The sequence below is a fragment of the Pezoporus occidentalis genome, unplaced genomic scaffold, assembly GCF_034315485.1.
Source record: "Pezoporus occidentalis ecotype Australia unplaced genomic scaffold, CSIRO_AGI_Poc_V1 ctg72, whole genome shotgun sequence".
Lineage (NCBI taxonomy): Eukaryota > Metazoa > Chordata > Aves > Psittaciformes > Psittacidae > Pezoporus > Pezoporus occidentalis.
Window position 1 is genome coordinate 3,086,161 of NW_026916072.1, and position 27,509 is coordinate 3,113,669.

General features: G+C 50.3%; 1 protein-coding gene across 1 annotated transcript in view; it reads right to left on the reverse strand.

Moving 5' to 3' along the window:
• Nucleotides 1–19,849, reverse strand: part of UACA (uveal autoantigen with coiled-coil domains and ankyrin repeats) — a 31,645-nt gene extending 11,796 nt beyond the window's left edge. The window contains exons 1-10 of the mRNA XM_062642658.1: nt 19,690–19,849; nt 5,469–5,602; nt 4,892–4,980; nt 3,867–3,931; nt 3,217–3,274; nt 2,655–2,725; nt 2,442–2,548; nt 1,303–1,484; nt 828–865; nt 333–419 (exon numbers count right to left, since the gene is read on the reverse strand). Coding sequence (XP_062498642.1) covers nt 333–419; nt 828–865; nt 1,303–1,484; nt 2,442–2,548; nt 2,655–2,725; nt 3,217–3,274; nt 3,867–3,931; nt 4,892–4,980; nt 5,469–5,602; nt 19,690–19,746 — 888 coding nt within the window. The 5' untranslated portion in view covers nt 19,747–19,849. The remainder of the gene's footprint in view (nt 1–332; nt 420–827; nt 866–1,302; nt 1,485–2,441; nt 2,549–2,654; nt 2,726–3,216; nt 3,275–3,866; nt 3,932–4,891; nt 4,981–5,468; nt 5,603–19,689) is intronic.
• Between the last annotated feature and the right edge of the window lie 7,660 nt (nt 19,850–27,509).

A 27,509-nucleotide genomic window follows, 5' to 3' on the forward strand; every position in this document is an offset into this window, starting at 1 on the left:
TTGAGAATGTTAAAAAATAAGCCTTCCTGGCTTACGATTCTGATTTCACTACAGGTGGAAGTAGACAGAAGGTTAAGAGTCAGGAAAAGTTAAGACATGAAGAGGCTTGCAACTATTTATTACACAAACAGGTATGTTTTTCCTGAAGTTAACAGCTTATCTGCACAATTGCCACATTACACAGTTGTGCAATTAAGTTTTAAGTAAACAGCAATATATATGACCTTTAATGGAATCACTAATGCTCTCCTTACAAGCACATCTTGTCTTTAGTGTGTCTGGTTCATTATGCACATGGGAATATGCAAGTCAGAGAAATCCTTCTCACTTACCTGAGCGTTATGTTCCTTCTGATACAGCTTGACATTCACCTCCTCCTGCGCATGCAGCCGATTCCACTTCTGTGGCACATTAGTAATCTGTTATTGCAACAGTAAAGTATTAATTTACATTCCTGTTGCGTTCTGCAGACATCCATTTCTGGGTACAATGAGCTCTGCCTCCATCCCAGCTCCTGCTGGGGGGGCACTATTACCAGCCTTTGCATTTGGACAGATTGCTTCTCAGCAAGAGGTCACTCATGATCTCATCCAGACAGAAAATGGGATGCTTGTCAAAACTCTAATCCCAAATATGCACATCATCACATATTTCTCAAACAGAAATAGCCACCCCAGCTGATTACAGCGGGAATCTTCCCAGCTACAGATGAAGTTAAGAACTCAAAAACCACTGAACTAGTTTTGCATCACAGCACGATCTTAATCACCCTCTCAGCAACCCCAGGAATATACTGCCTTAGAGACATTTAGTACAAGCAGCCTTACCTTTTGTTCGGGCTGCCCCTTCTTCACGGTATCTCTTCCTAAAAAAGCACCACAAAAGTAGGCAGTTAAAATACACATTTCAGGCTCCTGCAACACCTTCAGCTAATTCTACATATTTTTGATCATTTCAATAATTAGATTCACCAGCAACCCAATTAAACCAACATGGAAACATTCACAAGTGCAAAGTTCTTCTACAGGTGAGCCCAAATAACTCCTATGATCAATACTGCAATGCCAGGCTCAAGCACTGTTAATACCTCAGCGCATCACAGCCTGCATTTACCTTAAAAGCTTTACTAAAACCAAAACCCCAAAGCCTTCTTTCCCCTCCCAAACAGGCAGTGTATCACCTGTGTGTTCAAAGGACTACGGCTGCCCTCCAAAACCATAGCTCCTGAAGACATAGCAGTGGGAAGATACACAATTCAAATGAAAGGACAACAAAAAGCTGTTGTAGCCACGTGGTTCGTACCTTTGCTGGAATCCTCAACGGCAGCTTTTATTAAAGCCAAAATGTCAATATTGTCCCCAATCCTGGCATAGTAAGCACAGTCATGACCAAGGCCATCAGTCAAACTAACATCCGCACCATTTCTGAGCAACACTTCCACTGCATCCCTGCAGCCATATTCACAGCCTAACATTAAGGCAGTCCTGAGGATGGGGAGAAAGAGTGTGTTCAGAGACTCGGGTGCTTGTGCTTTAACAGAGCAATCACAGAAAGAATCCATCATACACTTCTGTCTAATCACAGAAGCTTGAGTCAAGGAATCTCTTCTCTATCAAGAGAGGAAACTAATCTTTAAGAAGTTATTTTGTCAATGGATAAATATGTTAAAAAGCAACCAAGCCCACTGTAATAGAAGTATTTTGATGAAACCCAACACAAACCTACAGCCTGTGGGAGAGCCACCCAGTGTTTTGAACTCATATGACTTTGGCTTCCTCTCTATTTAGATAGAAATCTCAATAGACTCAACAAACAAGACAAGAAGTTTAGACAAAGTTCAGGGTGGGCCAAGTGCAGCTTGAGAGCCCTGGCAATGCCTTAAAAATAACTTGCCAGCTTCAGAGCACACAATGCAAGTATCCATGCTTTGTCCCACAGCAGCCTCGTGTCCCCTGGCCACCAGGCAGTCACCCTCCCAGAGAACAACTGGCAGACGTAGCAGCTGCAAATAGAAAATCCTTCCCCTGGCCCCTTCTCCATGAACACAGAAGTTAAACATTTCAAGGTCCTTAGGTCCCTTTGGAGCTCCAATGAGACTCAAGTACTTCTTGTCAGAATGCCACCTTTGTCATGACCCATTCTGTATGTTGATCCCAAAAGGTGTAAGATACAGCTTTGGACAGACAAACCCTTAAAACAACCAAGTGCAGTTCCTCTGCTGGCAAGCACAAGCCTGTACGTATTTAGGATGCAAGAATAAGCAGCGAAATAAAGCCATGCTTCTCTGCATTATTGAACTGGCACATGTACTTTGGAACTAAAACGCAGGCTCTTTTCCACTGAATTTAGCATATTTATTCTGCAGCCTGAAAGCCAAGTGACAGCTTTTTATTACCCTTTAAATGTCAGCGGGCGCTCTGACAAGCCCCTGCATGCATTACCTGTTCTGTTTGTCCCTGGCATTTACATCTGCTCCTCTGTCTAGCAGAAGCTGACAAACCGTGGGACGACACATCTGAGTGGCCAGCACTAGCGGTGTCCTCCCATCCTGAAGAAAGGCAAAAGTAATAAGAGAAGGAGGGAAAGCAGGGAAAGCACAAGAACTCCAATAGGGTTTGTGCAGGAGAATGCAACATTTATTAGTCACCACTTACTCCGTCTTTTGAATTCACTGAGGCCCCGTGATCACACAGTAGTTGTATGCTTGAGGAACAGTCCGACATAGCTTTCGAGAGAAAAAGAAAAGAGTAGGTTACATTGCTGAAAGCAGCCTTTGTGAAACCCCAAACACCTCCATGGGTGTATCTGCTTCACAAAAATTCATGCAACCAACTTAAAGCATGACATGGCTCTGTGACTGGGTCCTCTCACAACCATCTCAAAAGCATGTTAAAGAAAACAAACACGACCGTTCAAGACTCTGCATAGCACAGTGCGAATGCAGAGTAGAGGTATCTCAACCTATTAACATCATTGCTCTATAACACTGCTCAGGATACTTGAGATTTTACTAGACAATTCATGGGCTCCAGAAGAGACTCAGATCTACAACCTGTTAAAACCATTAAGAGGCTGCTAGTGAGGACAAATATAATGACAGCATTTTCTCCTACCACAGTCACAACTAAAAGATAAGAATCTGACCCACCTGAAAATTAATTCCTTCATTCAAGCTAGGTTTCATACTACAGTTACCAGAAAAGCAAGACCTTTTACCTGCATCATGCAGAGCAGTTCTTCCTTGGAGATCCACATTCTCCGTTGGACAGTTGTACTGTTAAAATAAGCAACCCCAGTTATCCATTAGGATTCAGACTGCACTTCCAAAACACTAAATGTTTTGAGGTTTGAATTAAAGCAGTAAAGAGCGATTGAAGAAAATGTGTTTGTAATTTACAAATACAGTGACATACACGAAAGAAAAAGCCATGGGTACATGCACTTCCGTGCTCTCATCACATTGATCAAGAGTTGTAGAATTAAGACCATGCAAAGAAAATGCACAATCCCACAGTGACTTTTCACAAACACTTTCGGATATTCTGTGTTTCAAAATCTCTGGCTAAGATTTCCCACTACTCGTCACGACTCCTTCACTACCAATATCACTACTAGCTCTGGCACTCCACAGAGAATGTGCCATTTATATCTGCACAGAGACATGCATCATACAAACACAAGGTAAGAAGAGCCCATTAAAAGCTAAAGATTCAAATGAGCACAAACTGACCAGGAATAAATGCAGATAAACACAAATATCACACAAACCTAAAGCAGCCCCCCAGTATTGTTTCATTAATGAAGTGTATTAAGAGCACCTTTTTCCCCTCTCAAGAATAAAACCAGAGAAGTTGTATTTCCAGTACCTGCAACAGCTTCTGCAAACATAAAGCGTGCCCGTACTTCGCAGCGAGGTGCAGTGCGTTTCTACCTGAAAACAGAAATCAGCATCAACCCGGGATCTGTGTTAACATGCATTTAGAAACACCACACACAGTTCAACATGCCTGTGCTGCTTCTCAGGAAGTCCATTGCTAACTTTGTAACAATCATTCATAAAACGCTCATTTGTACGTCACTAAAGCATTATCATTTCAGCTACAGCAGTCCCTGTGCCCTCCTTCAGCTCTGTCAGTGCTATAGCCAGGTCATCTCTTCCCTATTTACTTGATTTTTTACAGTCTTCTCTTGCTTTAGAGAAACTGCAACCAAGGAGTCAAGTTCTATAATGAAATTAATCTCAAAGTACTGTAAATGACTCCACATAAGCATTTACAAAGCTGATCTGTCATATGAAAGGAGCAGGCTGGGTTATTTCAGCTACTGGAGCTTAAAATAGGAGAATATTCATTAGCCATGTTAAATAATCCAAGGCAAAATTAGCACCTTTTTAATTACCTCTTCCCCAAGACCTTCACCTAAACTCCGATACCACACATGCAAATCCCAAAGGAATGTAGCACAGCCACGCTCTGGATTTTGGAGGGCTCAGTATGGGTGCCCAAACACCTACCACATCATTTAGCTCCAATCCTCAATGTGTACAGCACTTCACAAGGCTCGGTGAAATACACTTAGTATTTAAATGAACAAAAATTCATTTAGAACTGTTCATATAATGTGATTCTGAAGCAGAAATGCTTATCTCACAAGTGAGTCTGAAGAAGAACATACCTAGAGCAGCACAAACCCCAAGTTCATGAATGCAGCAGAGCTCAATAACTTACAGGACAGGACATGACAGTTTCCTAGAAGCTCAGCCATGAGTCATTACCATTGCTACAGAAAGGAGGAAAACACTCTATCCCAAAGCTCAGCTTAATTCTACTCCAAAGTGAAAACCAAGCCAAGAACTGTTGCAAGCTGCGCTGGGATGCAAAAGGAAGCCTACCTGCAGCATCTGTGGCTGTGATATCAACTCCATGAATAAGGATAGTGTTCAAGCAATCCAGGTTTCCCTTTGATGCTACAACATGGAATCTGCAAATAGAAAATACCTTGCTGAAACCCATCTGGTTTGCACACAAACACGGCAATATTAACCAGAAAAATCAGAGCTGTGCACTGAAATCATTACACAGTACAAACCCAACTCTGGACAGCACCCAAATCCAGCCAAGAGTCTTGCAGATACTACTTTAAGGAACAAGATAGCTTTCCTGAGAAGTAACCATTGAATCAGAGACCCAGAAGAAAAACCAATATGCCTTCCATGTCTCCTTAATATTCAAATCTGGCAAGAGCAAGTATTTAAATACTCATCTTCTTGTTGAAGTGAAGACTGTTTATGAGAATTTCACATTCTGGCTACCCGGTATTCCAATCTGGATGAGATTCTAATCTAACACGATGTACTACACGGGTTTATGTATTAAAAGAAGAGGTTTTAGAGCAGCAGCAAGATTTAGGAATTGAATAGCCTTCAGCAGCTTCCCAGCACCATTATTAGAGCACTGGGAGTTACTTACGCAGATCTCCCCTCCACATCCAGTTTGGTGGGACTGACTCCTTTTTTGGCCAGGATTGATGAAACCTTTTCCACATCTCCCCTTTCGGCTGCTTTCATTAACCTGTCATCGTATTTGTTCCAGTCTGTGTTCAGCTGTGTAAGAGAACAGAAAAGCAAGTGAGCTTACGGTACACTATTGATCTACTAAGGGATTGCAATGAAAGGCTGGATCAAATGCATTTGGGGGAATACGCAAAAAATACCTTTGTTTGCAATTAGAGTCGTACCTGTTAAAGATATTTAGAGTTATTTATGTACCATCTCACTGTAGCATTTCAATCAGGTTGTTGGCATTGCATGTACAGTGCTCCAAGACTGTCTGGTTAAGCTGCTTTTGTCCTAAAGGAGACCTTGAGGATCAAACCTCTTCTGTTTTCCTCATTCTTTGCTCTGTCTCCTAGGCCTAAAACTAAAGCCACATACAGCAGGTCCCTATCCTCATTCCAAAATGAATGATTTCGGATGGTTTCTCATATTAGGCTGCCTTCAGTCATCTCCTTCTAGCCCCTCTGTGTGCCACACAAAACTGCCTGGATAGCTGTCTCGTCACTGCGTCTTTGCTTTTTCTCCTCTTCATCATGGATACTTCCATTCTGATCAACAAATACATTCTCCTATACATGCTCCATAGGGCCGTGATGAACTAAGGACTTCACACAGCACAAGAAGGGCTACCATGTGCACTTGTACATGTACACAGTTCAGAGAAGAGCAACTTGCAGCATCTCAAGAACCCCACAGTGGGGCTAAAAGGGACTTCAGAAGTCATGCAGAGAGGGAGCCCCACACAGCATCACCTATAGCCTGGTGTTCTAATACCTCTCAAGAGCTCCACTGAAGGAAGGGTAGAGTGCCCAAGGAGACCTGCACTTCAGTCCTTCCTTCACTGTGTCAGAGAACATCTTTCCTAATGCCTAGTGATCACTGTTTAATCTCTCCACTCTGCACATTAAGAACTCCCCCCTCCTTTTCTCCGCAGCAGCTATAGATTTGACAAGCTGTCTCCTCTTTGTCTCATGCCCTTCAGGGAAGGCACATCAACTGCTCTCACATCAGCAAGGCAATTAACTCCATTAACTGAATGAAAACAGGAGGGTTTCCTGCTCATCCTTATTGTCAGTTACTTGACTTGCAAGAATCTAAATAAGACAATCAAATGTTTCACTTCCACATATTAAATATCTGCACACGCCTCAGAATTTACAAATTAATAAACAAGATGCATCACAAAGGAACAGATAAGTCAGTAACTGCAAGTAACAGAGCCCAAAATAGTACTGCTAACAGCTTCCAATCCAAGCAGTCATCTTCAGTCTCAGCTTTTCAGTGTTCATTACAAGTGATTTCATGAGGAAGTGGGCAGATAAATCACAGCTGCTACAGTTTCCCCCTGTCAACCCTTATATAGTGAAAGTACCACGGAGAACTCAACAGGTGAGCTTGGTATGATACTTAAGCAGGACATTATGAAATGTGCAATCAACAGCAGACTGGTTTCATGGACTCAGCAAGACATGAAATATGTCCTAAATTTAGCCCTCTAAACTTGTTCAGATTTATCAAGAACAGCTGAGCCTCCAGCTCTACTGAAGTCACACTGGTTTTCATGTCCAACACCTAGCTAATACAATGAAAAGCAAAAGGCAGAGCCCAGTTTTCACCTTGCCCATTCTCACAATCTGCTTCCTGCTTTTCCTCGGCACACGCTTCCATCCACTCACAGGGTGCAGTTTGCTGCTGCTTCCCATTCCACTGACCCACAGGATGCTGCCAGGAAGAGCATCCCTTCACACCCCTGCGCTTCACATGCCTCAGGTCTGATACAGTCGAGACCCCAACCCTGCATAGCACGAAGCTGAATGCTGAAGTGCTGCGAGTCATCATAGGTACACACATGGCACCAGCACAGAAAGGTACTTAATAACAACTCACTCAATTTGGCCAGTCTTAAAAGCAGATCTGAACCAGCTCCATTACGTCCCAAGCAGGTTTCAGATGTTAACATCAAATGGAGGTGCTAAAAATACATGACGGGACACAGCTTTTCCTGTGTCAGACTGCTCCACTGGGCAAAATTTAGCCAAGTGTGCTATTCAAGAGATGAACATCAATTGAGCTGAAGAAAGAAACTCAAAGTTTCTAGCTTTCAATTGCCTGCAATTACCAAAGCAATGTAGAGTGCAGAGGAAGCAGGAGTCAGTTATAAATAGACCACTGCACATCCAGCCTCAGACATTCCTCAGCCCCCACTTTCTCCTTGTTTACTCCAAATGTAGAGATTCAAGGCCCAGGCCAAGCATCCCACCCCAAAACACGGAGCTGCTTCGCCTCATTGCCAGCCCCCCTTTCTGAATGGCTTTATACTCTTCAGGAAATTCTGTTCCTCACAGCCAAGCTGGCCACTGATGACTTGATAGTCACAAAGCTTTTAACAGAAGAAAAAGGCTTATGAAGGAACATTATATTCAAACAGAATGTACACAGCAGAGGAATTTACTGATAACAGTGAGACACAGGCAGCCTGCAGGTGCATAAAGTAACTTATCACTGTGGATCAGAAGTTCCACACCTCACTGAACAAAGAACATTAAAACTGATAAACCTCATCATTTCCATACTAGAGCAGCTGAAGACACTTCTGTTTCTTGCAGTGAGAAAGCAGCCCGTCAACCCTGTATCCTTCATGCTGGGTTCATCATAACACCCTCCTCCACCTCCTTGAAGTTCCAAACCCACTATTCAAAAGCCTTCAGTTATCATATGAAAAGAAGAACAGATTAAAAGACCCCCAAAGCTGTACAATTTTCATGTTAAAAATAAATAGTGACGTTCCATCAAGACAGACCTGTATTCCCCTTATGACTTCGTTGCCAGAAAAGACCAACATCTTCCAGGATTTAACATAATAAAGTCTGGAAGATCCACAAAGAACAGTGCCAATGCCAAGTGGACAGTTGTCAGTGGACAGAGCCCAGAGCTGTGCAAGGTCTCACCTTGCACCAGAGCCAGGCTTTGCTAGGCTAAAGAGGAGACACAGAAAACAGGAGCACCAAAACCCCATTACCAGCCTCTAGAATGATCCAGATAACAGAGCTGTAACCATCATTATCCCTATTCCCATCCTCATGATAAAGAAAGATTACACTAATCATGAAGCCATAGTAATCACTTTTTCAGTACAATACGTGCTAAAAGTGACCTGAAGCAGTAAAAATAGACAGCTAACGTAATTACAAGCCCCAGCATTATCCAGCAAAGTACAGAACCCATCTGTCAATCAATGGAAACATGCATTAGGTTAAAAGCCATGCCAGATTGCTCGGTGTAATGCAGCATCACACCATGACGTTACTGCTCTCACACAGTGCCAGGGAAGCAGCACTCCCTGGAGCCTCAACCAAAGCCTCCTCTGCCGAGCTGCCTTCTTGGGCAAGGTTTCGGGTTTATGGTAAATACCTTAGGAACTGCACATTCCGAGCACCAAGCTCTGCCCCTCGGAATTCTTTTGCACGTGACACATTCCACATCCTTGGAGGGAAGGGATCGCATCCTGCATGTTTGCAACTGGGTTTAGATCGCCACATTCCACACCTACAGCATACACCTGCTAGCAAAAGCTCACACAGATCTGCAGAAAACCCTTCACCAGCCATTCCTTGAGCCCATTTCATAAATCTTCAGGTGAACAAGAGCAGTATTTAAATAAATCATCATCTTAATGGTTTTTCCCCCACTTTGGTTGCAACATTTAAGTAAATGGTACCATTTCCTACGATGTACTAAACCGAATCCTGCCACCAAAACAGCTCACACGTAAGGAAAATTCCTCACAGGACAAGTTGTTAAAGACACATATTACACATTAATTAAAAAGAACCTGTCGGTTACAAAACGCAAGCTTTTGCATTGTTGCAGTTGCAAGCTGCTGCCACTGACGTGAGACCCGGGATACCTACTGTGTCTTTAGCTGCACAAGAAAACCAACAAGTCATCGTCAAACCCACAGCGTCCCGCTGCCAGGAGCGATCAGTTTATCTCACATCAAGTTACAAGCCAGGGCAGCTCACAAAGCACTGAGGCAGAGTTCAAGCAGGCTGCTTTGAGAAACGTGCTCTCTCCTCTGCCCTGAATTCATCTTGCTCCATCCTTCACTTCACTTGGATCCCCATGCAAGTTCTCCCCATCCTCAGGATCATCTTCAGACTTCATAACTCTTGCAGAAACCCAGGCTAGGGGCTGGTGGAGCCCTCCGTGGTCCAGCTGCCTGCTCCAGGAGAGCCCTGGCAGAGCCTCCCTCCGTGTCTGCGTTGCAACAGACTGCTCAAGTGACTCAGACTCACAAGTAAATGTTGCCCAGATCTGAAATATCTTGTAAACAATACGTAGACAGTCTCATCAGCCCAGATCTATTTCTGATAGCGCAGTACTTGATAGCCGAGCGATAGAAAGCAATCGCTATTAATACATTCCCCGCATGCTCATGCCCTGAGTAACGCATTGAGATTTCATGTTAACTAACGAGACAAGCACGCAGGAAACTGTACTACAGTGTTGTTATGATCTGCAGACATGCAAACGCTCCCTCTAAAATAACAAACACGTTAGTCAAATTAAGTGCCCACTGACATTAAGGAAGGTCATGCTTAGCACCACTAATAACACAGGAGGACCGAAATACTCGCAGGAGTAATTTTTTCCTATTCCACAAAGCCGAGAGCAGACTCGGGATCAGACTTCAGACAGTTACAACGCAGAGCAGATGGAATGCATGAGCCTATTTCGACAGAAATGTAACCGATTTTAAATTAGAAAACACACATGCCTTTGCTTTAAAAGAAATCCTCCTTTTCCAGCACTGAAACCCATCCGAACAGAACCCGGTTTCAGTTTACTGCTGCTGCCAGTCTGTCTCCCAACATGTTCTAGGAGAGGAGTCACAGAGGCTGTGAAAACATTCACGAGACAGCATAATGATTAACAGGAGGAGGATGCCGAGTCTGCTTTCACAAGTTGGAAATTCAAATTGAGGTCTCCCCAGTGCAATATTTAGAGGACCAGGTCAGAGTGACAAGCAACCTGCTGTTTAGTCTGCAGAAGAGAAACATGGTGCACAGCCAGGGAAACCACACACACAAGACTGGGAGTGACTCAATAAATGGATCTTCTCACGGAAGATGCTTTAAGTCATTCATTCATATTTGCACAAACTCACTCTGTCTGAGGAGCACAGTCCCAGGCTGGTTTGGGTTGGAAGAAGCCTCAAAGTTGACCCAGTTCCAGCCCCCTGCCACGGGCAGGGACCCCTTCCACTGGAGCAGCTTGCTCCAAGCCCGTGTCCAACCTGGCCTTGAGCACTTCCAGGGATGGGGCAGCCACAGCTTCTCTGGGCACCCTGTGCCAGCGCCTCAGCATCCTCACAGCAAAGAGCTTCTGCCTAAGAGCTCATGTCAGTCTCCCCTCAGGCAGGTTAAAGCCATTCCCCTTGGCCTGCCCCTACAGGCCCTTGGCCAAAGCCCTTCTTCAGCTTTTTCGCAGCCCCTTTATGTATCCAGACCATCACCAGACACACCAGCAGTGCAGATCTCAAAGTGCTGAATTGCCAGACACACCATGGGCTTAACTAAGGCCAATATTGCTCATTTGCTGTTAAGACGGAGCACCTTTTTTCCAAGCTCAGCTCGACAGGAATTCTTCCCAACTTCGGGTCCCCAAAGACAAGGGAGCACCCCATCTGCACCACGCTGCTCAGCTCAAAAGCAGTACTTGTTCCTATCAGCTTGTACCTGGCGTGCTCTCAGTTTGAGGGCTGTGTATGAAGCAGATACTCTGGGTGTCTGCATGCGCTCTGTGCATCCATCTGGGACCGCAGCGCCTTCGGGAGTGATGCAGAGACACGTTCACACCAGCACGCTCAGGGAGAACATCAACTGAACATGCACAGAACACTTCTGCCAGTGCTCTCCTCGCATTCAGTAAACGATTTAAACTCCCTGGGCTGGAGGGATTCTACCTACATGCTTCGTATTTCTGAATGAATTGCTTTATTACCCAGTTTTTGCTCAAGTCCAAGTCAGCTTTTAGCATCCTCAACACCCTTTAGTAAGGAACTGTGCAGCTTTACTATACGTTGCATGAACCATTATCTACTTCTGCTCTCTGAACCTGAAACCCCTTACCTTACCAGGTATTTAGCAGATCAGAAGTCAACTTCATCTACCTGCAGTTCTCATCTTGCAGTTATCTTTGGACCACCACATCACAATTACTACATCCTCCTCCTGTTTGCACAGCAACACTCTCCACCAGCACCAGTTCGGGCAGCAGATAACCACCACTCTCAGTTGTTTATTGACTATATAGCACAGTTCAGACTCAACATTTATAGGACATGCTTTAAATTACAACCTTCAAAAACAAGTCTGCTCCTCACCCGTCATTACAATTAAGTGTTTAAAGATGAGAGCAGTGAGAGCACTAGCGACAGCCAACAGAGGTATTTACACTCAGGGCATGCTTGGTACCACTGATTGCTCTCACTGAGCAAGATGTTCTAGTGCTACCAACAGCAGTGAAAGGACACACCAGGGCTGGCAGCGAAAGCCACGGGGTGCTGCCAGCAAGAGTAGCTCTGACAGGCTACAGAAAATACACATTTGTACACTGCTGACACCCGGAGAAGTGGGGTTAACCTTTGAAGTTTATTATGGTTATAGGATATGTATTTACCAATAAACATAGCAGCATCCTTAGGGAATCTGAGCTTGAAACTACCAAGCATCTTCTCCCTCTCAACCACAAGAGGAGCGGGTAGTGTCCTGAAGTGTGCAGAACTTACTGCACAGACACCACCCACCCTGGCGTCCCCCACAAAGAACTCGGAGCAAGGACAGTGCTTTAGTAGTGATCCCAAGACACAAGAGAAGAGAATACTGGGGTTATGGGGGCCCAAACAGGACAGGCAAATGAGGACCCCAACCTGAAGGCTTCTGGAAAGCAATCCCCAGCACCCTTTCATCCCAGCAGCTTTTCTAAACCCAAATATTCTCCAGAGTGAAATCCCAGCAGCCAGAAAGGAGCTCACAAGGCTCCTCAGGCCACCAGGCGGAGATGTTTCTAGTCATTCATCAGCGTGAGCACAGCCACTGAGGTGCAGCTCCCATCTGAGAATACGCTCCATACACTTTAAAAAGCAACACAGGGCCAGGGACCCAAGAAACAGGGGACTACACGTTGCGGTGAAAAATACTGTGACAAGTTAACTTGCCGTTGAAACAGTATTGCTCAGGAAGCATCCACCCCAGCCCGAATTGCTCATTCGGAGTCTTTTGCCCACAGAGCTGCAACAGTAACTACATAAAGAGCTTATTTAACTAGAGCCTGGCCAACCTTCAGCAGTCAGCCGGCTCGCTTCAGAAACACCAGCTGGAATTCAAAGCAGTTCTTAAAGCTTTCAGCCCGGAAGCTGACATGAACCTGTGAAAGTGAGCACAGCTCCTGGGCGCTGCTGCCCAGCACATAATCCTATTAACGAAACCCCAACGGGACACCTCCTCCTCTAATGCCATTAGCGGTGACATAAGCACATAAATCACCGGGAGCAAAGAGCTCTGGTAATGCGCTGCCCATCACCACCCACAGCAAGTGCTCCCGAATGAATGGTCCTAAAAGCTCTCCAGGCAACAGCACTAACGCCATAATTTATGGAAACAGTTCTAAAACTGAGAAGAAGGGTCAGGGAGATCTTATCACCATGTTCCAGCACTTAAAGGATGGCTACAAAGAAGACTCCCTTTTTACAAGGGGTCACACGGCAAAGACGAGAGGTGACGAGCACAAGTTATTCCTGGAGAGATTCCAACTGACACAAAAGTTTTCCCCATGAGAACAACCAGCCACGGGAATAATCTCCCCAGGGAAGAGGTGACTCCCCAGCACTGGACACTGCTGAGGTTCAGCTGGACAGGGTACAGCTGGGACACCCAGTGTGGGTCGTGCTTTGCCTAGAAAGGCTGAACCAGATGGTCCTTGAGGTCCCTTCGACCTGGGATTCTCTGAAAGCTGCAGTTTCTGAACTCTGTGAAGCCCATGAGAATCATCCTTGGCAGAGAAGAGACACACAACTCTTAACTTTAGGCCCACCTTTATCCCAAGATATTGTTTCCCAGGTCAGGTCTCATGCAGTTTTCCTACAGAGACACTCGCTGGCAAGGCAGAGTGACTCGGCAAACATAGCCGTGTCAGCCAGCAAGGTGAGCAGGGTGAGGGCAGACCCGGCACATCTCTCCACCCGCATGGTTTAGTTTTCCTGCTCTTTCCACAGAGGTCAGGGTACGTTTGTGCTCAGAACAGACACACCCTGGGACAGCTGCTTTTGAAGCGGTTTGATTTAGTTAAAACGTGCACAGGCTCACAGAATGAAAGGCTAAGTTACACTAACCAATCTGTTCTTGTACAGGGGCTCCCCGCATGCAGCTCCCCCCATGGTACAGGCACACATCAGCCAGTATCCATCTACCTTATAGACTTGGGCTTATCAGCAGCTGCCTAGACAGGCACTGCACGCTCCAGGTCTGGGGAAGCATTAGCTCAGCTGGGGAAAGAACGGCATTTTATATGTTATAACCATACGTTACAGGATGCGTCTGTACTCACACACAAACGTGTTGGAGTTTAAAAGCGCACAGTAAGATGCACTGTTTGGTCTGCATAAGGGAAAACAGAGCCAACACAGGGTTCTTGTTTCACCCACAGGTTCCCACAGGCAGCACGCTGTGTTACCACCTCATTTACTGCAACTTCTGCATCCTGAAAAGTCACTGAACACTATGGAGTGGGCAAGGCTCAAAACAATCAAAACCATCAGCCTTCCTAAGGCTGCTCTGGGTCTGCACTGCTCAAAAGCTTCCTGCCAAGAAGACATTCAACAGTTGTGCTGCTTTAAATGTAACTGTAGCCTGTAATTAATCCAGGTAATTTACTCCTAACAAACAGACTGAAGGAAAACAAACAGTAACCTTCTATAACCTCAACCACTGCTGACTTCACCCTGTTCTTACCCTCCCTAGTACAAGTTAGCATAGCCCTGCAAGAGCAAATTACCAATTAACAAGAGAGTATTCAAATCTTCTAGCTCTCCCTGTGACATGCCAAACAGTCCTAAGGCTCCAAATCCGTGTCAAAGAACACATTTCTGTCTGCAAAGAGAAACACATACTGAACAGCAAAACCTTGTGCTCTTTCCACAGTTAGGAGGAAGAACCGCCAGCACCAACTCCAGCAGCATAGGCACTGCAGTGGAAGCGTTAAAGAGCTCCTGAAGGAGGCAAAGTCTGCTAAAACAACTGAAGGTATTTTCTGTTTTGCTTTGAACACCCTCCTCATGTCTCATTGCCAGCACAGAACCCAAGTGCCCTTTCTGATAAACCATCCTCAAGCTCTCAGCCCTGAGATACAGACCAGCTTGGACACCAATAAAACCAATCAGAACGAGTTCTGTGCTCTGGAAACAAGCCAGTGGCTTTGCAGCTGCTCTTAAGACAGATTGTTAAGTACATCTTAAGGTAACGGGCCAGACTTGCACACCCCAAGGAACATTGCACCCTTCTACGGCAACAAGAGCATCACAGCTTTCACCACAAAACAAGAGGAACCCCAGAGGCCAGGTCCTGCTGCAGCCCAGCGCTGCCCCTGACACCGGAGTATGCCTGGAGGATGAGCTTCCCCTTTAAGCAGGGAGAAAGCAGCAGCAGATCAGAGTCCAGCTGCCTTTGTCTGCATTGAAAGCAGCAGATCACACGCAGCCCTTCCTCGGGCAGCGAGGCCAGGCATTAGCTTGAAATTACGGGCTCCCCGGTGAGGACTGATTGATTTTGCTTCCATTTGTTAACAACAAAGGAGCAGAAAGTGTTAGGGGGGCTGAAACACAACATGACTGTTCCATTCCTGGAGCAGGAAGCAGCCTCAAGCACATATGCATGGGGGAGGGAATACCGCGTTACAGCTTGACTCAATCCCGTCTGGTCACCATTCAGTAATGACACCATGGAGACACGTCCAGTCCCCTCCAACACCATAAGCATTTGCTTGCTGATAAATATCAATATTTAAATACTGACAGAGTACTACAGAAGTTGTATCTGAGCAAAAGGTCAGCTGAACTCAGACCACATCGCCAGCCTTATCTGCAGAACTATGCCCAAACCAGCAAGGGGATTGAACCTGCACACAGGCCCTCCTGCACCTCCCGCCTTGAAGATATTTGTAATAGCTACATTCCAAAGTGAACTGCATTGATAAATGCTCCGTCAGAGGAGCCTGCGAACCACAGTGCACCTGGAAACAGGCTGCTGCACAGGGCTTCTGCCGAGCTCAAACTGCCTTGCCTGACCTCCTGTTTCTCCAGCATCAGCCACAAACATCACACAAACAAGCACTGATTCCCTTGAAACGCAAATGAATCTCGAAGTTGTTTTGCCAAGGAACACACACATTACCAGGAGCCTTAATAAAGCTTCCTGGAACCCAGACAGACTCTGAAGAGTAACCAGAGCCAGCCTAGTACCTGCCATTTGGATATTAGTGGCACTTATTGCGGCCACGTTGCCTGAAGATGGCATCATCCGGTTACCCGAGGCTGCCCTCAGCAGACACAGGGACAGGGAAGGGAAGAACAACTCTGCTCCAGCCAAGAGCAGCGATGCTGGGAAAATCCTGCTGATGGATCACAGTCCTGTGATCAGTGTGGCTGACAGAAACCACTGCCTTTGCCCAGGGCAGAGGAACCACAAAATACCGCGGAAATCTTGCTCGTTTACAAACAGCAGCACAAGTTGTCTTTTGCTTAAGAAGCTCAACACAAAAGTGATCTTGAATCTTTGGTTAAAACTAGGTTACCAAGCATCTATTTTCCACTAACTGAAGGAGTGAAGTAACGTGTATTCCACATCACACAAATCATTGTTAAGTTGTTCTGCTGTACACAAAGAGATGTAGCATTGCTGATTCAGGGGCCAATTCAGACCCAAGGAGCATCCTTACATTCAGTTAGTGAAACAGTCAGGTCAAATGAGGTGGTACCTCCCCTCTGCTGCTGACAGTAGCTGTTTAATTTCATATTGGGTCAACCCACAGAGTTTCACTCCTTACACAGAGGAAAAGTCACCACTGAAACACAGCACAACCTTGTTCATCTGCCACTTAACTTCAGAACTTGTTCGGCTATTACGTGAATAACCACAGCTCTTCATACCAAGGCAAGTGCTCAGATGTCCACCTTTGTCTCTTACACAATGGTTTCCGCTAATTACACACGATGTTCAGTTTCTCTTAATTAAAACAGAGCCCAACATCACTCTTCCCAAAGGAGAAAGGACTGATGGAAGTTCTTGCATGGTTTTACTGCTCATTCTCATTACCTGCAGGTGCTCCAGGCAGTGCTGCTGATCTCGGAAGCACGCATGGAACTCGCACCAGTTCTGCCTTTGATGTCTTACCTTAGGATGCAAACAGCTCCAGAGAGATGCAACCTGCTCAGTGACACAGCTTCAGCCCTGCTCAAAGCACTGCCAGGAATCCTGTATCTCACAGCAAGCAGCATCCTCAAGCAAGCCATCCAGAAGCCCCCCACTTCTGCAGGGATCCCTTCCACTGGAGCAGCTTGCTCCAAGCCCCTGTGTCCAACCTGGCCTTGAGCACTGCCAGGGATGGGGCAGCCACAGCTTCTCTGGGCACCCTGTGCCAGCACCTCAGCACCCTCTCAGGGCAGGATTCTGCAAGTACTCAGCATGTATTCTGGACTCTCAGAAACAGTAGCAGCACACGCTGCCATGGTCACCCCAACAGGACCATGTTAATGAAAATCTACCTTGTAAATACTGGTGCATGAGGCATCATCTCGGATCCAACATGAGGACCATGCCCTCAAGGCTTTGTGCCCCACAGAACCTGATATTAAAGCTTCCAGCCCCCACTACTGCAAACAACAAACGCTCCTCTCACTATTCGGAGCACTGAAGACACCGAACAGGCTGCACAGATTATTTTCCAGGCCCCCTCAGCCAGATGGAGTTGGCAAAACCAGATTATTCCATCTTCAGACACAACATTCTGGAGAGTTGCGGAATTGGTAATAACTATCACTTTGATTTTCTGCCGCTTTCCGTGGCTCCCCTCCACCACAAGACAGGCAAAGCCATGTCCCACAGATCCCCACTGGAAGACCGAGGACACAGAACTACCACCTTAACCTGGAGGAAAACGTTCAGAGGCACAATGAAGGGATTAAGTTTCTCTCCACCCCCCAGGAAATAGCACTGGGTGGGGACAGGAGGGAGGGATGAACTTTTCAAACAGGGAACTCTTTTACGCTGGATTCCAGCAGGATCCCTGTGGCTCCCGCTGGCAGGATTCCCACCCGCTTCTCCTCCTTCCCCAGCAGTTCCAAACACAGACCCAGCTTCCCCATTCCCCAATTCCAAACACAGAGCCCATCACCCCCCTTCGGCCTCACTATTAACACCCACCCATGGGTGTGAAGTCTTCTCCCCCCCCCCCCCCATAGTATGTTCTAAGTTGGTGTTTGAGGAGGCAGTGATCATGTAACCAAAATAAGTAATAAAGAGGCTAAGGAAGCGTTCCATGGGAACAAACCTGTTTTAAAGGATCCCCACTGAAAGAGAGATTTTTAAAATACCTTCAGCCCTTACAAGTATTAAGATCGCTCAAACCTCCTTTGAAAGGAAAGCCTGTTGAGCCTTCCCCTATGAAGTAAAAGATCCCCACGCCTATTCAGACACAAATAGGGATCTGTTTGTCCACAGTTAATTAGTGTAAGCTTATTTTAAGCTAATAAAGAGTTCTAAAGTATAGGACAGCTAAAGAATAACATAACCCAGCGCCAGCCTCCACACTACAAATTATCATAACAGCCTTGTGAATCACTCCCCTGCACAGGGAAGTGCTGGGCACGGTGATGCTTCCACAGGAGCCGTCATCTTGTCAGAGGGGTTTGGTCAGCAGTTTACGAGCCTGAGTAGCTACATATCTTTCAAATGAGCTATTATATTCAAGTAATAGCTTCAGATCCAAGACAAACGTGCAGGAGGATTTCAAAGATAACTAATATATTAAGAGAGGACTGATAAAAGTCAGCGTATCATATTAACCTGCCCTTTTCTGCTATTCCATGTAGCCAGCGGCAAGGTTAGCAGACAGCAGTAAGCTTCGGAGTGCAACTGTCCCAGCAGACTGACAGGGAAGGATTTACTGAGAGGTCGCAATTAGAGATGATTTACCACACAAAGTTATTTCCGAGTACAGCTTCCTTCGGTTACAAAGACCTCTCTCATCTGAGGCCATCGGCAGAGATGAATGAAGTGAAAAAGAAAACCAATAAAGCCCTTTAAAGGTAGTTAACACTGCCCTGAATTTTGGAAGCCACCGAGAACAAGGCACAGCCATCTGCACCATCACAACAGTACCCGGTTGCCAGGGGCTGCAGCTCCCCCAGACCCAGTTTTAGACTGGATGCTCACAAACCCCAGGTGTGTAAAGTCACCAGCCACTCTGAGAGCTTCCTAAGCAAATCCTCCTCCTGTGCGCTGGGAGGATGGCTCCGATTTTGCCACAGAAACCGCTGATGTTGAACGAGCTCCGGGCAATGCCGTGCACACGCACCTCGGCAAGCCCCGGGGCAGGCTGCCAGCCGGAGCTCACACCGGCTCCAAGGCTCTTACGGGGTGGGGGGGAAGGTGTTAATGTCTGCCGGGCCAGACAGCAGAGCCGACGGCAGCCGGAACGTGGTTTGCTTGGCTCCCGAGGCACCGGGCACTCCGGGCAGCCTGAGCAGGAGCCTGGGGCCAGGCTGGGGCACGCTCTCCCGCCGCCTCCCCCCGACCAGCGCTGGGACAACCCCCGCACCCCACAGAGCCCACCCAGGGCTCCCCGCCCTCCCTCACCCCCGGGACCCCGCTCCACGCCTGCCCAGGGCTGGCTCCATCCGGACCCCAGGGACCCCCCAGGCCCACCCCCTCCCAGGAGCTGCGCGCTCACGGAGCCCGGCCCCTCCGCTCCATCCCCACAGGGCCCGGCCGCCGTTCCCCCCACAGGAGCCCAGGGCCCGCAGCCCCCCGGGGGTGGAACTGTGCCCCCCGCTACCCCGGCCAGGCCCCGCCGGCACCCACCGCGCTGCCCCCGATGACCGCTTCGTGCTTCTTCAGGCGGGACTTGAGGCTCTTCATGGCGGGGCCCGGGGTGGGGGGGGCGGCCGCGAACCGGCCCCGACGCGCACCCGCCGCCGCCTCCACGGCCGGGACGGGGCGGCTCCGGCCCGCCGCGGCACCCCTATCCGATGGCCCCGCCCACCCGGAACCCCACAGCCAATCACCGCCCGCCCGCGCGGGCGCTGTGGCCAATCACGAGACGGAACAGCGAGGGGAGGGACTTCCTCCTTTTAAAGCCCGCCTGAGGGGGGCGTGGCAGCAGCGGCGTGGCGGGACCGCCCACCCGGCAGGGGGCGCGCCGCGGGGCGGCCCCTCAGGGGGACCCGGGAGGCGGTGGCGGGGCCGCCGCCATCAAACCTCCCCCCCGTTAACGGGCGCTTCATCCGCGAGCGGAGCAGAGGCAGCGTCTGAAGCAGCGAAAGGAAGACCCTGGCCTGGACGGAACGTCTGAGGGGGGCAGGTCGCTGCTCGGTGCCCGCTTTGCGCAGCCCCACCTCTGTGGAAGGTCTCCTGCCTCACCCCGCAGCCGGCGCCGGGGGGCTCTGGGGTCAGGCGGGGTTTGGGACCGTTCCGTTACGGCGCAGGGGCTGCTCGCTGCGGCTGGGTTTGAGCCGTTCGGTGTGTAACGCGGGCAGAGCCCACGGTCCCGCGTTTTAACCGGTCCCGGTGAGATGTGTGCTCAGACACCGGGGTTTCCCTAGGGATGGCCTGGGTAGGGGGAGAGAGAACTGTCTTTAAGCACACAGCGGAACTCCGTGCACAGCAGGGCACCGGGAAGCACCGAAATCCCATAGGATCCGAACCCCAGCCTAACCTCACCTAAAAGGGATGAAATCCAGCGGTGAGCCCTGCAGATGCTCCTGCTCTCAATGCCGTGCAATGGGAGCGGGGTTCTCCCCACGGAGCCGCGCTTACGGCAGCCTCTGTCCTTCCGGGAGCCGCCTCCATTCCCCCCGGGATGCCTCTGCGCTGCCAAGGGCCAGCAGCAGAGCAGGGGCTGACACCGCTCAGCACCCCTGCATGCAGCCAGCCTGTCACTGCTGACACAGCACTCCAGCCACGAACCACAGTGACACGGGGGGTAAAGGGACAGCAGCAGCTTGGAGCGGGTGGCATCAGGACCCCCCCGTTGTTTCCACCCGTGGCAATGGGCTCCCTTCAGCCGAACTGAAAACCAGATCCCTCGAGAGCACCCAAGGCACAGCTCCTGCGAAGGGTGCTTGCTGAGGATCTGCACTGACGTGAGCCAACACTGATCGTGGCCACTCAGGAATCCAGGCGCAGAGCTGAGCCCCAGCCCCAGCCCAGCCTGGGGCAGATGGACTGGTTTGAGGTGTTCGGGTGGGAGCCACTGCCCAACGAGCTGTCGCAAAGAGTTGGTTTGTTAAAAATGAGGTTTCGTTACCGAAAGTTTCAGCTTTATAAAATAGCAACTCCCAGGACCAAGCTCGCAGGAGCTTTCTCCTCCTTCCACTGTATTTATGCTGTTTAAAGGAAGCTCCTCCTGAGTCACTCCAGGACAAGGGAAAGCAGTGACTCCTCACTATAATGTCAGTGCAAGGAGCTGCCCATAGCAGCTCTGAGTGCTCACCAGTTCCAGAGCCGTTCCCTGTCCCCAGACAATCACACATTGGTCTCTGCTCTTTGGAGGCTGCGGTAAGAGGACAGCATCAACCTCAGGAACCAGCTTCCTCCTGCCGGCTGGATGGTGGGGGAAGCTGGTTCCAGTCATCCCTGTTTCTCCCTGGCCACCCCTGTGCAGGGTAAAGCAAGCAGAGTGGAGCCTCCCCTGTTTTCGCCGCTGTTGAAGCAGCAAGCTCCCTATGGGAACACCATCTGCCAGCCCCAGCGCCACACGTGTCAGCGCAGGAACAAGATGTTTCACGTTAAATTACTAGGGGCTGACTTGCACATTTGACTGGCATCCAGGTCAGGCAGATGCAGGAGGGATCCCAGCTCATCTCACTGCCTCCACAGCACACGCTGCATCTCCCACCTGGGACTGCCCAGCCCAGGCAGGGCCATAGCCCTGCAGTCCACGCACATGTCCATGCCCTGCCTCTGGCCACAGCACCAGGACTGGTCCCTGGTTCTGGACACACCCACTACAGCCTTTGTCCCCAGACTCCTCTCTTTGGTCTCCAAATCGATTCAAGCTGCTGCTGTTCACATTCTTGGCATCTAGTTCCCACTACATCACCCCTCTCCACGTCCCATCCCCTCTCTGCTATTAGCTAGATATATCCTTGCTTACTCTGCAGTACGCTCTCACCTTCGCTCCGTTGCTGGTTCTTGGCTTCTCTCGCCTCATTGTCTGCACACTTTCTCCCAGCTCTCCTGTGAGACAAGTCAATACAGGCTGATCTGCTATGGCTTGTGACTGCTTTGCCTGGGCACAAACAGCAGAGCACAACCTGAGGGTGCTTAGATAAGGTCACCTCACTGCTGACAGACGGCATGGAAATCTAGAGATCTTGCTGGAGCTTTGTTCCACTGTCTTCCCAAATCAGGGAAGACTTAGTCTTCCAATACCTAAAGGGGGGCTGCAGGAAACCTGGAGAGGGGCTTTGCCCAAGGGCCTGTAGGGACAGGCCAAGGGGAATGGCTTTAACCTGCCAGAGGGGAGACTGAGATGAGCTCTTAGGCAGAAGCTCTTCCCTGGGAGGGTGCTGAGGCGCTGGCACAGGGTGCCCAGAGAAGCTGTGGCTGCCCCATCCCTGGCAGTGCTCAAGGCCAGGTTGGACACAGGGGCTTGGAGCAAGCTGCTCCAGTGGAAGGGGTCCCTGCCCGCGGCAGGGCTTGGAGCTGGAGGAGCTTTAAGGTCCCTTCCAACACAAACCAGGCTGTGCTATCCACACCCCAAGGGTGGCCTGAGCGCTGCTGAGCACAGCCAGGCTGCACAATGTGGTACCCACTCAGTGCCCTTTCAGTAACCGTGGCTAAACCTGATCTAAACAAGCAGCTTACGTAGCCCAGAAAGTGTCACAGGCTGCATCTGCTCTAACGTTTCATTTCTGTGACAACCTGCCCTCGCAGCAGCACAGGGGCTGTGTTTATTCCAGCAGTGTCTGTGATCAGCACTGACTTCATGGCACACACAATTTGCTGGCCCAGTCTCTAACAGGCCTGGGATCTAATTAATCCCTGGCAAGTCCCTCTGAAACAGCAGCGGTGTTGGCCTGCACATGCAGCAGTCGAGACAACTAATTGGAGCCAAATGGTGCAGTGAGATAGGAGGAAGGAACGGCTTCAGGATGGCTTCGCCATGGTGGAGGCTTTTCAGAGTCACAGTGCCAAAGTCAGCCTTTCTGCTCATTAGAAGAGCAGCAGTTGCGCAAGTCTCTTACCCGCCATCAAGAAGTATTTGAATCAGTCCCAGACCAGCCCAAGCTGAGCGGGTCACACACTCCTCAAAGCAGGGTGATACCGACTGTGAGCTCATGAGACAGCAGAGCAGCAGGTTTCCATACCAGCTGTGCCTCCAGGACCTCCTGCCCTGCTCCAGGAGCTCTTCCCTGCAGCCACACAGGAGCTGGCTGGGAGCATCCTCCCACAGACCAAGAGCTGTCTGCAGGAGAGCCTGAGCGAGCTGTGGTTCTCAGGCAGAGCAGATCAGCCTGAACGCGTCACCCTTCCCCAGGCGTTTCACTGAGCAGTCACTTTGTGCCAGGACCTGGAACCCAAACCCCAGCATCACTGAAAGGGAAACACGCTCCTCGCTTTCTGTTCCTACCTGAATTACCCCGCCGCTTCCTGCATCACTTGTTGCCTCCATCATGCAGATAAATTAATCCCCATGCCAGACACGCATGGAGGACGATGTAATTGTATCCCTCTTTGCTCCATGAGGAGTCACAGCCTTTGCTGCATGGGTACAGCGAGGCCTTGTTCTCTGAGGGCATCCTCCACCACCGGCCACAGCACTCCTCTCCCGGCTGCCCAGTGAGCCGGCTGTGGGTACGCACAGGCAAGCAGCAGGAAGCATCCAACAACAGAGCCGCAGCAACCCGGCGCCCAAGCTTTCGTGTTCCTCCTTTCACCCCCATTTTGCTCTGGGTTCCAAGAAAGGGAGCAGGGAGGAAACACGTTGAGGCAGCAGCCTCCGTGCAGCCAGGGTTTACACACTGTGCTCCTGACCCAGGCTGGCCCAGTGCCCAGCGCAGGGGAAAACAAAGCCAGTGCCAGCCTCTGGGGAGCCAAGTCTGACAGGAGCCCGGCTGCCAACTTGGCTGCTCTCGGGTGTCACCAGCGGCTATTGCAGACAGGCACGGAAACAGCTCTGTGCACGGAGCAGCGCCCATGGAGAGCGGCACCCATGGAGAGCAGTGCCCATGGAGAGCGGCGCCCATGGAGAGCGGCGCCCATGGGGAGCGGCGCCCATGGGGAGCGGCGCCCATGGAGAGCAGTGTCCATGGAGAGCAGTGCCCATGGAGAGCGGCGCCCATGGAGAGCGGCGCCCATGGAGAGCGGCACCCATGGAGAGCAGCACCCATGGAGAGCGGCACCCATGGAGAGCAGCACCCATGGAGAGCAGTGCCCATGGAGAGCGGCGCCCATGGAGAGCAGTGTCCATGGAGAGCGGCGCCCATGGAGAGCAGTGCCCATGGAGAGCGGTGCCCATGGAGAGCAGTGCCCATGGAGAGCAGTGCCCATGGAGAGCAGTGCCCATGGAGAGCGGCGCCCATGGAGAGCGGCGCCCATGGAGAGCGGCGTCCATGGAGAGCAGCGTCCATGGAGAGCGGTGCCCATGGAGAGCGGTGCCCATGGAGAGCTGTGCCCATGGAGAGCGGTGCCCATGGAGAGCAGTGCCCATGGAGAGCGGTGCCCATGGAGAGCAGTGCCCATGGAGAGCGGTGCCCATGGAGAGCAGCGCCCATGGAGAGCGGTGCCCATGGAGAGCGGCACCCATGGAGAGCGGCACCCATGGAGAGCAGTGCCCATGAAGAGCGGCACCCATGGAGAGCAGTGCCCATGGAGAGCAGTGCCCATGGAGAGCGGTGCCCATGGAGAGCAGCGCCCATGGAGAGCAGTGCCCATGGAGAGCGGTGCCCATGGAGAGCAGTGCCCATGGAGAGTGGTGCCCATGGAGAGCGGCGCCCATGGAAAGCAGCGCCCATGGAGAGCGGTGCCCATGGAGAGCAGTGTCCATGGAGAGCAGTGCCCATGGAGAGCGGCACCCATGGAGAGCGGTGCCCATGGAGAGCGGTGCCCATGGAGAGCAGTGCCCATGGAGAGCAGTGCCCATGGAGAGCGGTGCCCATGGAGAGCGGCGCCCATGGAGAGCAGTGCCCATGGAGAGCAGCGCCCATGGAGAGCGGTGCCCATGGAGAGCGGCGCCCATGGAGAGCGGTGCCCATGGAGAGCGGCGCCCATGGAGAGCGGTGCCCATGGAGAGCAGTGCCCATGGAGAGCAGTGCCCATGGAGAGCAGTGCCCATGGAGAGCAGCGCCCATGGAGAGCAGTGCCCATGGAGAGCAGCCTGCGTGCAACCAAGAGGGCAGCGATGGGAACGGGAACAGGCGGGATGTGGCTTTCCAAAGCTGTCCATCAGGTGAGAAGTGGGTGCAGAAACCAGGGCTGCTGCCGAGAGAGCCAACAGAACAGCCTGTCCTATGGAGTCATTACACACCCTGAGAGAAAACACCCCAAGGGAAGGGGAGCTGCTTTGGCAGCAGGAGCGGGTGAAGTGCAGGCTGTGGATGAAGGCTGAGGCAGAACAGCTCTTCCCACACACGCGTGTTTGCAGGACGGGGTTCAGTTAATTTTCATGGCTCCATGGGGCTCCAGTTCCCATTTTAAGGGGAAGATTTTGGAATAACACTAGGAAAGATTTACACGGAAAGCTTATCTTGGGTCTCCAAGCCTTGCCAAGCACCTCTGCTGCTGCAGGAAAGCAAATATGCTTTCAGGGAAATGCAGCTGTGATGGGGCAGCAGCTCTGAGAGGCAGCAGTAAACCTGTGTTTAGCATTGTGCTCCACAGCATCCGTGTGATGAATTGTATTAATTAAGCAGCACATTGCAACAAGTATAAGGGAGCGGAGTTTCCAAGTCAGTGTGTCACACAGACTGCAGCTCTCACCCCAGAGCTGTGCCTGGGTTCATGTACCACACACTGTGCTTGTACCTGAGGATGGGAACGCTGCGGGGACGGAATTAGAAACAAGTGGGTGAAGCAACGTGCCAAGAACTCCTCACATTCACACAATGCATCAGGAACTCACTGCCGCTACATTCGGGTTGCCCACAGCACAAACACGAGTGGGGTTTGCTGCTGCTTCTGCTTACCAGCAATAGCGGTGGGAGCTTCAATCAAATAATGCAGCGGCACAGGAGCGTGTGTCCGGGGCTCCGAGATGCCGCAGTATCCTGAGGAATGGCAGCGAGTGGAACGGCAAACACTGTGCAGAGCGAGCCTGGAGGGTCAGCAAAGCACTTCAGGAACGGCTCTGGAGGCAGAACCACGGAGCAAGCATCTGGAACGTGGAGAGCCTGAGCTCACCCTGTGAACCCGCCCTGACAAGCACCCATCAGTGGGCTGGCTCGCTGCAGAGAGCTGATGGGGAGCCCCAGGGGCTGCTTCAGCCTGGCCTTAGCTCAGAGCACAGGCAGAGAGAACCTCAGCACCTCTGTGCCTTCACCAGCGCTTCTGGGGTGGTACCCAGTGAAATAACAACAGTGGGACAAAGCAATGGACTGGTTTGGTCACAGAGATAAAGCTGTACCATAAATACTGTAACTGGGAGGACAGACAAACAGAAGTGATAAAGGGAAGTGATAAGGAGCCTAAAGGAACGTGGAGATCAAACGGAACTTAACCAGCCCCAAATGCCTTCATGCTCCTGATAGAACAGGCTAGCAGGGAGCAACCACACTCCAGTTTAACAACTGGTTCATTTGCAGTGGAAAAGAGAGAGAAAAAAGGTGTCTCAGAGGGAAAACAGGGCTTGCAAATCCACCTGAACACGAGCAGGGCTGCAGACAGGTCTGCAGGGGGACGATGCTCTGGGTGTGGAGAGCCAGCCTGGCCCAGAGGAGCTACTCCAGTAGCTGTTTGTCACTGGCACATCTTGCTCCGTCCCCGCTGGGCTGGGTTTACTGGCTGGCTGCCCTGGAAAGCAGAGCTCCAAGGCAACGCCAACGCAGTTTCCAAAGCTTTAGTGATGGAATCAGTAGCAAAGGGAAAGCTCTTCCTGAGCTTCTGGTCCTTGTGAGTATGATGTCCCAGGCTGGACCATCAGCAGCTCGGAGCCTTGCCTAAGCTCAAATGGATCAACAGTGAAACCAGAGCCCCTCGACCTTCAGTAGCTGCCTCACACTGTGTCTCCTGAGAGCTCCTGTCAGCACAGGAGAGGTCCTTGGTTCATTTTCAGGTTGATGAGGACCAAAGCAAGCAGGGTCTCAGTTTAGCAACCATCCAGGCATGGATTTGCAGTATAATAATAGCAACCATGGTGTCTCCCACAACAGTCCTGAGCAGCAGCATCTCCTGAAGCCAGAGAAACACTACACAGCTCCCCCAGCCTCGCCAAACAGCTTCATTATCTGTGCCACACTTCGCTCTCCATCTGGTCTGGTCAGCAGGGAACCAGGTTTGAATCCTTCCTCCTGCTCAGGCAGCAGCAGAACCTGCCACAGCAGCACAGGAGAAGGGGAGATGGGATGCACAAACACAGGCAGGAGTGCCTGGGGTGACCCGTGGGGCTGGCGCCTGGCTGTCACCTCGCACTGGCACTGCCAGCTCCTGCACTTCATGGTGCTCTTTGTACATGGTACAAAATA